The 11,654-nt window shown below is 36.2% G+C and overlaps 1 protein-coding gene across 1 annotated transcript; it reads right to left on the bottom strand.

Annotated features, from left to right (window-relative positions):
• Positions 1 to 455: 455 nt before the first annotated feature.
• On the bottom strand, positions 456 to 8,019 carry LOC107787389 (uncharacterized). Its single transcript, XM_016608948.2, has 7 exons — positions 7,413 to 8,019; positions 6,453 to 6,587; positions 4,688 to 5,040; positions 3,023 to 3,767; positions 2,855 to 2,951; positions 1,833 to 1,887; positions 456 to 932 (listed from the first exon to the last, which is right to left on the bottom strand). The coding sequence occupies exons 1-7, from the start codon at positions 7,813 to 7,815 to the stop codon at positions 870 to 872; spliced, it is 1,851 nt and encodes a 616-aa protein (XP_016464434.1). The 5' UTR covers positions 7,816 to 8,019; the 3' UTR covers positions 456 to 869.
• Positions 8,020 to 11,654: the final 3,635 nt, after the last annotated feature.

Genomic DNA, 11,654 nt, shown 5'->3' with positions numbered 1-11,654 from the left:
GGTCTCCACTTTTCCTTGCACCTTTCAATTCCACCACCAGTCTCCTCTGTGTCCACCAAAGTAACCCTTCGAGATCCCTAATACCTCCCTAGCAGCTTCACAATCTAAATTTATTTAAATTTTTACTTTTAGTTTGTATCTTTTGCTTTTATTATTAACTATTTTTAACTGTTTCATTTCATTATTTACATTCAAACCATCGTATAAAAGATGGAAAATTAGAAAAACTACAGTATTATTTATGTGACACAGACTAAAATGGCATCCAGAAATAGTGACATATTAGTCTAGCCTTTGAAATTTTCTCGCAAGGAATCGATGCTACCAGCTCTTCCTATTTCTTTTTCCATCTACCAACTATAACAAAGATATTTTTATCTAAAGAGACGTTGTTAGTGTCCAAGCATGAGCAGATAGAAAATGATTTTTGGAGCCATAAAAGCTCAAATCCCACAACTCAAATATTGTCTTTATTCTAGTAAAAATAAAAGCTTCTGTGGCAGTCAACTGGCTTGTGAAGCTCTAACTACACAAACAGTAGCACAAGAATCTCAAAATCTTAGCGGAATCTTCCGTGAGAAATTTTGTATTGTAAAATATACAAACATCAATCCAACAAAGGGCCACCGACACCTATGACCTAGTAAATTTTGTCAGAGAATTAATATTTTAAATGAAAGATCTTACTGAGACCTGTGTAAATTTCTATAAACTTCAAGACAAAAAAAAATTAATGCATGCATTCGATTTTTTCTGTAAGGTAAATGATTTTAATTGCATTCATTTCCTATTAGGTATTATATGACAGCAGAAATTGTCAGTAAGTTGGTAGCTGTTGCAACATCCAATTGCTACATTAGTTGGGCAGTTCATATCAGGAGGTGTTCTCTCCCATACTCTCGCACAATCACAGGCACACTTGTAGTTGGTATCTGGAAAACACCGAAAGACCATGAAATGAGTAGGGATAAAAGGATATAACGGGAAAAACTTACCCGCACACCCGGCCATTAAACAATCAACACATGTCACTTTACAGAATTATTAGTATTTAACTATTGTCAACTAGTTTTGAGATATATCAAATATAATAATATTCTACTAAAATACTTAATATTTCCACATCTCCATTATGCTAACAGTAACATCAAATCGACAGTACTTTTTTGTTTTTGTGCCACCAAGGCCATCATCGGCCATTACGCCATTACCAACATAATTTTTTTTACTTCTACTTGCTGTAAGTATAATTAATTATACAAACATATTTTAGCTTTTATCTGGAAAAGAAATTTTTACATCTGTTTTCATATCGTATGCGTAGTTACAACTAATAATATATGCTTACCTGCAAAACTTATCTACCATAATATATACTTATGGTTGAGTTCTTGGCAAAATACTTTGCATTACTTTCCGGTAACTATCATTGTAAAGGTAAATTCAATTAAAATCGAGCAAAACACCATCATGCTTTATGAAAGATTCTTGCCATTTAAAAGTAGAAAATATAAAAGCTTAAATAAAATTTCTTTATGTTATGTCTCTTAATCTGAATTAGTAGGCTATTGTTTCGGAATACGCAAAGAATGAAGAAAGAAGGCCTCTTAGGCCTTACTTCTTTTACGTTGTTATTTCTTTCTTTTTAATTTTTTATTTATTTAAAATAAGGCTCTTAGATCTTAGTTGTCTTCTATGGTTAGCTTAATTATATTGGGTGTAAACACCCGGTGCAGGTAAGTTTTTTCCGGATATAACTCCTAAACATTTCACATTGCAATTATGAAATCTAAAGAACTAAGGTTGCAAGCAATATTGTGAAATCCACTTACCATGCCATAATCTGTGATGATCATCGAGACACAGTCTGAAGGAGTAACATCATACCTGTTAGAATCATGGATTTAAGTATTAGATGAATGAGAAAATCTTATTTGTCTAATTTCCTTTAAGGGTGGACAAAAAACTTCACTGAGAAAAAGTTCTTCTACATTTGTTCATACGTTTTCAAAAACTTATTACCAGAAGAGCATCTTAGGAGTCGGACTTTCTTTTTGACTAGTGTTTTTTTTTTTGATAACCGTGGTGTCCGGGCCAGCTTGCGCGCACCTCGACTAATTCCACGGGATACCTGCCACCTCCCACCAGCAACATGTACCAGGTAACTCTATCCACCAACGCTTGGATAGATGGGAAGAAATCACCTAGTATTTGCCTCCGCTGGGATTTGAACATGAGACCTCATGGTTCTCACCCACTTCATTGACCACCAGGCCACATCCTTGGGTGCTTGACTAGTGTCTTAGGACTCACATATATGTTTTCTAGCCTAAAATTTTGCACTACAATGAATCTTTGTTTTTCTGACTCACTTCTAGTTGACAACATTCGATTTCTTAAATAACCATTTTTGTCCGGAAACTTTAAGCAAGTTATAGCTTATGAAGGTGTTGAGGCAGTGATTTTAAGAGGAGCAGAGCAGTGGAAAATGACTTTTTCCTAGGTGGGCTCAAGGGCAACTCAGTTTGTTCTTGTAAATATTTTGGGAGGATTCTAAGATTTTGTGCACTTCTACTCCACATTCTTCATAAAATTAAGGTTCAGCCTTTTCTTGATGGCATGAAACTTCTCTTTTCCTAGGTATACATGAATTTCTTTGGTCCCACCCCAATGCCCTTGTAATGTATCTAATGCACATGGTGAAGAAAGCAGATAGACCATAACAAACTCCCCAATCACTAGAAACTCCATTTAACAAAATGACACTATGGACACATAGTTTTATAAAAATCAAAGGAAACTAATAATTTATCCTTCAGTTGTGAGAGAAAATGAGAAGAAGAAAATCACTCACATCAAATTCAGAAGCTGAATATTATCTTTACTTATCCAGTTATCCGAAGAATTTACATCCAGTCTACCAGGAACTTTGGAAATGGCATCTGGTTCACCTGCAATTGAGTTAATAGACAATAAAGCCACACAGATGATATTGGAAATATAATCTATGAATAGGACATACCTAGCTCATTGGAACAAACAGAGTCAAGCTGCACTCTCTCATGAAACTTATAAGCTTCACAACAAATCAGTAGAGGAACACGGAATGCATGAGCAACCATAGCAACGCATGCAGTCCCAATTCTAGAGTAGACGGTCCCATTAGATAATACAGATGCAGCACCCATGAACACTCTAGTGACTTCATGCATAATGTAAGAAACAGCATTTATATGAGTGTATGTACAACACAGGCCCCCCTTCACCAGCCTCCGAAGTAGTGCCTTGCCTTCAAGTTTAGGGCGAGAATCTACCACTATTACACGGAATCGCTTCCCAAGCTCATAAGCATGTAACAGAATCATTTCAACAACAGAGGAAGAACCATATGTGAGAAGAACATCACCATCTCTGATCTTCGTAACTGCCTGTCTTGTTATTACTCTGTCAGCTAATATTATCTTCTCATTAATGAAGCGCTCAATATCTGAGTAAAGAGCGGCTTTTGCTTCTGCCTCAGAAAGAGTTAAAGATAACTTGGCTATACGAGCTTTTAGAAAGCGAATTGCATTCCCCATGCTAATAGAAAGGGGTCTACACTCATTAAAAAATGAAACGTAGCCATTGATTCTTGCTGTTAAATCTCTACCTAGAGCTTTTTCACGAGGTGTAGAGTAATCTTTGATGGCTTGTTGAAAAGCTTGCAGCATTGCAACACAGCGAGCATTGCCCCCAACTACATCCCCAGCCAAATACTGCAGTCCGACCTGGTAAGAATTTCACAAACAATCGTGAAGACATGTGACATTCCTAAGCCATTTAGTGTCATACTAGAATTAACAATGCTTTAAGTCCACATCAAATAAAAATTTATTGGGTATAAGGATATCATAAAGCAAACAAAATTAACCTAAAGTAAGAAAATTATAGAGGATAAATTAGGGAAAGATCCTGTAGCTCAGTAGTTAGAGCATCTGCTTCCTGAAGTACGAAAATATAGAAGATAAAATGAGAGAATATCATCCGATATGGTTTAGCCGTGTACTACTTAGATCTCCAAATGTATCCGTATGTAGGCGAGGTACCATGGTGATTGGAGGGTTTAAAATGGGACGAACGGAATGAAGTTATCTCAAAAGACATATAATTTCTCCAAAACAACGCAAACTTAATGAATAATCGAAAGTAAAGAAAGCGAAAAAATCCATATAGGCCATGCCAACTTATGAGATTTAAGGTTTTGTCGTATTAGTACACTTCCATTAGGTTCAATCATTCAATGTTTGCTAAAGTTCTTTTTAGTTTGTTTAGAGATTTGTATGTCCATAAAAACTGTAGGGGATATCTAGTGTTTGAGAAACCTAAATTATTGAGTAATGGAATGAAACTGGTTCAAAGCGAAAAAAATATAGAGGATTCATATAATGACTCAAATTAGGTTGGGACTGAGGCATAGTGAAAGTCACAACAGCAGTGATCTCAGCAGTCAGGTGGTAATACAGTCGTAGTGTATCTGACAACAGATGCAAGATCAAGAAGCAAGATGATAATGTGCATCTGTCCTTCTCACTTGCTGACTAAAGTCCTCCATGGCAAGCTTAGTATCTTATACAACTACTTCTGTGAAATGTTTCCCACTTTAAAGCAGAAATAAACGAAAATGGGAGATGACGCATAGGGAAGTTACCTTGTAAACTGCAGGATGCATAGGGTCAAGGTGGAAAAACCTTGATTCAAGATCAGGTAGCTGAGTTCCTTGTTCATACTGAGGTAAATGCCGAAACAGTTCTACCCTATTTCTAGCTTCAGTCTTTTTAACTACTGCACGCTTCTTAGCTTTTTCAACACGATTCTTATCATCAAATTGCATCCTAGGAGCAGGTACATCTTTCTTGCGATCTTTCTCTAGGGGTCGGTCACCTCCTTTTGTCTCATGAGTAGCTACAGATGATATCATCGGGCCACTATCTTTCTTTTGTGAAGGCTGCTTAGTAGGTTTACCAGACTGTCCGCGTAACTTTGTCCCAGATGTTTCCCCACCTACATATGATCCAAAAATAAAATAAATTTTACAGAAAGATGATTTAACGACTCAGCAAAAAGATTTTCTGACCTAACTTCAATTAGCATACAGCTTTTGAAAGCTCCAATTAGTATTCACTATTCAGAAATCCTTCCAAGGTAATGTCACAACTATAAACCTTCATTCATGTTTCAGAAACAAAAAAAAGAACAACTATTACTACTACGCTTCAATTCTGAGCTAGTTATGGACTTGTGGTCGACTAATGAATCTTCAATATTCATTTTGCTCCATTTACTGTCGTTTCACTCCAATCCTCAATGATTCAAGAAAGTAAATAAAAAACGAAATGAAAGGAACCAATTCATATCTTAGGGGCAACAAATGCAGATGTTGTTGCGACCGGAAAAGCTATTCAAGAAAAAATTATTATAGGCTCATGCATAACTGATTCATATTGGCAAAGTCAAAGCAGCTTATACAGCTCAAAAAAGAATGTATTTATGGCCAAAAAGGGTAGAAAAATATTAGGCTGAAGAGCTCCTGATGGCTAATGAACAGCACCTAAATTATCAAAGTACCCCATAGTAAAAAATTCTAGAAATGCTACAGATATGAATATAAGAAGGAAAACCTGAAAACAATAATTAAGACTAATAAATTTCTTTGACACAATTTGGTGGTTACAAATGAAAATAAACACGCCTTCAGACATTGACCTACCTAGGTCCTTGAGAATTTTATGGATGGCAAACACATATATATAGTGTATCACTCAGCTAGCTAGTACATTTAATGACTTTACTCAGAGACACACAACTAGATATTCTCAACATCACAAAACGATGGATATTTAAGAATAATGCTAATAACACTTGTAAGAGATGCCAGGTGATGGCGTAGCTTTTTCTCAAAAGGAAAATCAGGATATATGGAGTCTCACAAACACAGTCATATAAAAACTTACCAAGTATAACTTATCAAATAAAAAGAAATAAAAATATTACCAAGTATATACTCTATCCTCTATCAGTTCCACTATCTTTATATATTTTTTATTTTCTATTAGTTCTCCCATCAAGCATGACTATCAAACAACATGATTGATGTTCCAAAAGCAGCATATCGAATAAACTGAGTTATCCATTAACAAGAAAGAAGCACAAGCAACTGGAAAATGAGGGGATTGCTGACAAAGAGAGGCGTTTAATAGAAATCACAACGTTGATCAAGTACGTAATCCAGCAAATCATATGATTCTAGAAAATGAACAATAACAAAAATCTGAATAATAAAGACACAAACTAGTTAACAGAAGTTGTATCACAAAGAAAGGAAACTCTAAGAACCTTGTTTCCGCACTCCTCCCCTATGTGGAGATAATGTATAGTGGTTGCTTTCCTAACTAAATAGGGAAGATGATTGAAACCTTTTCCAGTAGCTTTTGCAGCTCGTTGAGCCTCCTGCAGTGCACGCCTTTCAGCCTTGGTGCTCTTCCCTTTTAGTGGCTTTCCATTTCTTTCTACTTCATTCGATGTTTCGGCAACTTGTGCACTGATCTGTTCTGCAAGACAAAAATGTTTTTTATCATCATCTGAGAAACACTGGTTCTAGCAAGATCAAAGTTCTTGGGAGGAAGAATCGCTTTTCAGCCCACCTAATTGTAATTAATTGACGAATAAAGGAGTTCAGTGCAAATAATGCAAGCAGGAAAGCATTATTTATCACCAGCATTCTTACTGCTCCTAAGATGTGAAAACTCAGAAATGATAGCTCAGACAAAAGCTTTGAACAACATCAGTAATAATGCTCCACACGTCGTCCTAATTATAACATCAAACATTACCATATAGGGTCCCATACATAATAAGCTACAAGATGATACTGAATGTGCAGAGTATATGGTCTCAGAAGAGTATACTACATAGAATCTCTGGATCTTGTGTTCAATTGATATTTAGGTTTGGGTTAATCTAATTGTCATCTACTCCAAATCGAGCAGAGAATGAAATGAAGAGACCTGAGTGGACAGAGTTACCTGCTACGTGTGTTGGTGTGAGGTCACAAGTACCTGTGCAGGTGGGAGGCAACAGGTACCTCGGTGCTGGTGGGAGGTGAGAGGTACCTGGTGCTGGTGCGCGGTAGCAGGTATGCCAGGAGAGGTAGCACTTACCTCGTGGAATAATCAAAGTGCGTGCAAGCTAGGTGGAACAACACCATCATAAATAATAAAGAAAAAGAGCAAAAGTTCGTCCTACCATTTTAAACAAATACAACAGGACATTTTCCACATTATCTAGCATTGCAAATACCTATACTAAAACTGAGGGATTCGAAAAAAATCATAATGCCCAGTTTATATGGGCTAAATTACAAATGCTAGAGATACCTTGATCGTCTTTCGACTCCGTCAATCGGGCAGCTGAAGTCAAACTGAAGCCGTCAGTCTGACGAATCCAGTGTGTTGAGTCCTCGGAAAACTCTCCCTCTACGCCAATTCCACTAGACGTCGGCGAAGTTCCAAGCACCGACTGCATAGGATTGTAACTTCCTACCACCAATTGCTCACTCTCGTCAAAAGAAGACCGCCGAGGCCGCGACGTCGACGTAGAATTAGGAACAGGGACAGCCTGTGAGACGCTCTCGAAGGCGTGAGGGATCACCGAATTGCCGGGCGGAGATGAGGAAAGCCCGGGATGGTTATCCGGGTCGGAAGTGTGTGGGTCGGGTGCGAAAAAACCCACCCGACGAACTTTTGGATCTATAACCCGAGAGGGACGACGAGGATCCATAGAACCAAAGAGTTAGGGTTTGAACTAGCAGCTGAACTTTTCCTCTGAAATGTTCTTTCGCAGGCAATTCAAACACACTGCTAATGGAACGCTGCCAGAAACTTATATGTTTCTCGCGTTTGGATTTTTTCTTTTTTTAAAAAGAAAGATTTCAAATAAAGTTTGTATAGTAGCATGTCAAACAATGTTCCAATATAATATTCCAATATGATAATGTGATATTCGAAATATTACTTCCTTAAAGGAGAGAATTAAGGAAGAGAATATATTTATATCAATAAGAAAATTTTTAAAATTTCATGTACTTTACTATAGTACATTTGTACATGAAATGTTTTAAATGCCTTTTATATTTAGAAATATTTGAAAAATTATAACAAAGAAAATTGGTTGATTAATCAAAATATATATATGTTGAGTAAAACTAACAAATAATCTCTATATGAAACTAAAAACCTTGTTAGTTCTTTATATTCTAGTAATGAATCAAAGCAGCAAACCAATATAAATCCTAATTCAACTCTACAATTTCATGTGTATAAAAATGGAAAACATTGGAATTAGAATAGAAAATCAATATAATCAAGTTTATCAAAGCAAAATATTCTTAACAAAATTTGAATTATCTTGCGAAGGTATTTCCTTTTTCAATCAGGAAAAAAATTAAAAGGACAAGGATTTTCTCTATATAATATCAAAATTATCATCCATACTATCTAAAATAAGTTTAAGAATTCTATTTATACTAGGTGTATAATGGGGCAGAACACAAACAAAAATACTAAAATAACTTGTTGTAGTGTCCGACACACGGGACGTGCTTAATTCTTTCTACTTTCATTTATATAAGAAGTGGTGTAGAAACAGGTGAAGCAGGGTGTGCTCTCCGTTGACATACCTGCTTCACCTGAGGACATTTTGGTCATTATGAAGTTATTTTTGTTTTAAAAATGTATATTATGCCATTCTGATGGTGGACTTCTGTAGTTCAACAAAGGATTTCTTGATTTCTTGGTAATTTTAAGAATAGATTTCTTGGTAATTTGCTTCGTCAACACAACGCTTGTTAATTAATAAAAGGTTCTGCTAGTTTCATAAGTTCTATTTTACGTGTTTTATTTTTCTAAATGTAATTGCATAGTTAAAAATTAAAGTTACTTTCTATTTTCAACGGTGGTGTGTTTGTTATTGTAATATTGGCTAAGGTAATTAATAAATACGTTTTCTCTCCCCTTTATTTTTTTGGTTGTGATGTTTTTATAATGCCTTTTTAATATTTTGAATTGTTAAGTTTTTTAAACTCTATGATAAAGGTTGAATTGAATCTACTAGGCACTGCAGTTAAACAACTAAGTTCTTTGTATTCTAACCTTTTAAGTTCTGAATCTTGTTTCTTAACTTCATATTTTATGTAGCCATTGTTGAGGTTTTTTTAAGCTTAAAAGAGGGTGAATGAGAAATGGAGGGAAATTAAAAATATTTGAGTTTCCCTCCTTGACAAAGGGACATTGTCCCATATTGGAAGAGAAAAATATTTTGATGGGTATATATACAATTGAACTTCTTCTAGTTCTTAAAGAGTTAAGAAGAAGGCAAGCCTCGCGCCGTCGTCGTCGCTTGCTCGCTCGGCTACGACTTCGGATTCAGATTCGGATTTGGTCAAGTGATAATGTATCGGATCCACTTACAAAAGGCCTAACTAGAGAGGCAGTTGAGAAATCATCGAGGGGAATGGGACTATGGCCGAGAACAAGCCATTGTGGCGGTAACTCTACCTAGAAGACTGGAGATCCCAAGATCTAGGTTCAAGGAGATCAAACAAAGTCATTAATAACGGTTCAGCATTGTCAATTAAAGGTTTGGTCCATTCTCGTGATAAGATAATGTTCAGTACCAAGGATAAAGCATTAAGGCTTTTTAATAATTTCTAAATTTGATACGGGGTATATCAAATAGTGTATCGATGGGATGACACGTTTAGGAATCACCTATATAAGTGTGAAGTGTTAGCCGCTTCAAGGAGAACTTTGTAAGGCCAATTCTCTACACACTTATAAAATCAGGCGGTGTTCAAGGCTGAAACGAATACAACAATGAGAGCCAAAGGCGGTTAAGGGTTGGTTGTGTGATTTATGCTTGTCTAGGTATACACCAAAGTTTGACAATTCAAAGATATCAAATCTAACGATTGACCGAGTATATCCGACATAAGTTCACTACGGAAAGTTCAAAGGGAAACCTACTTATCCAGATGCAATTAATCCTTGCTTGCGAATCACACAGTTTTTCATGTATATTTTTGTGATATAGCCATTCCCCATTCATGTGGGAGATTGTTGGGCTTTGTTTTAATCTTAAATGTAGCTTAAAAGAGGGTGAATGAGAAATGGAGGGAAATTAAAAATATTTGTGTTTCCCTCCTTGACAAAGGGACATTGTCCCATATTGGAAGTGGAAAAATTTTTGATGGGTATATATACAATTGCACTTCTTCTAGTTTTTAAAGAGTTAAGAAGAAGGCAAGCCTCGCGTCATCGTCGCTCGCTCGGCTCGGCTTCGGCTACGGTTTCGGATTTGGTCAAATGATAGATTGATTGATTAATTTTTTGGACCAATTTTTTTTGTTAATAATAAATATTAACAGAAATGTTTTAACTCTTATCCAACATAAATGATATTTTTTTTAAAGCTTAAATGTAGCTTAAAAGAAGGTGAATGGAAAATGGAGAAAAATTGAAAATATTTGAGTTTCCCTCCTTGACAAAGGGACATTGTCTCATATTGGAAGAGGAAAAAGTTTTGATGGGTATATATACAATTGCACTTCTTCTAATTCTTAAAGAGTTAAGAAGAAGGCAAGCCTCGCGCCGTCGTCATCGCTCGCTCGCTCGGCTCGGCTCGGCTTTGGCTACGGCTTCGGATTAGGATTTGGTCAAATGATCGATTGATTGATTAGTTTTTTGGACCAAATTTATTTGTTAATAGTAAATATTAACAGAGTTGTTATTAAATATCCAATTTTTTGTAAACGGAATATTAATATTAAATCCAAATGTAATAGTATATGCCCTTCACTTTTTGTAAAATATGTGGATGATATGCTGATAATTTGGTCCAAACCGTTGGCACCAATATGCATAAATTGCGATAGTCAAGCGGTAATTGGAAGGGCTGGGAGCGTGATGTATAACGGTAAATCTCGTCATATACGACGAAGACATAAAACCGTTAGGCAATTACTCTCTAGAGGAATTATCACGATTGACTATGTAAAGTCAAGCGATAATGTATCGGATCCACTTACAAAAGGCCTAACTAGAGAGGTAGTTGAGAAATCATCGAGGGGAATGGGACTATGGCCGAGAACAAGCCATTGTGGCGGTAACTCTACCTAGAAGACTGGAGATCCCAAGATCTAGGTTCAAGGAGATCAAACAAAGTCATTAATGATGGTTCAACATTGTCAACTAAAGGTTTGGTCCATTCTCGTGATGAGACAATGTTCAGTACCAAGGATAAAGCATTTTGTAATGCCAATTCTCTACGCACTTATGAAACCAGGCGGTGTTCATGGCTGAAATGAACACAACAATGAGAGCCAAAGACGGTTAAGGGTTGGTTGTGTGATTTATGCTTGTCTAGGTATACACCAAAGTTTGACGGTTCAAAGATATCAAATCTACCGATTGACCGAATGTCACGACCTAATTTTCTCTGCATTGGGTATCGTGATGGCACCTAGTCTTAGGGACTAGGTAAGCCTAACAATAATTAAAACAACAACATTATTTAATTAGAATCTCTTAAAATTCCCAAAACCAGTAGTACAAGTCATAAGC

The sequence above is a fragment of the Nicotiana tabacum genome, chromosome 15 (assembly GCF_000715075.1).
Source record: "Nicotiana tabacum cultivar K326 chromosome 15, ASM71507v2, whole genome shotgun sequence".
In the NCBI taxonomy this organism is placed as follows: Eukaryota; Viridiplantae; Streptophyta; class Magnoliopsida; order Solanales; family Solanaceae; genus Nicotiana; species Nicotiana tabacum.
This window is presented reverse-complemented; position numbering and strand designations above follow the sequence as displayed.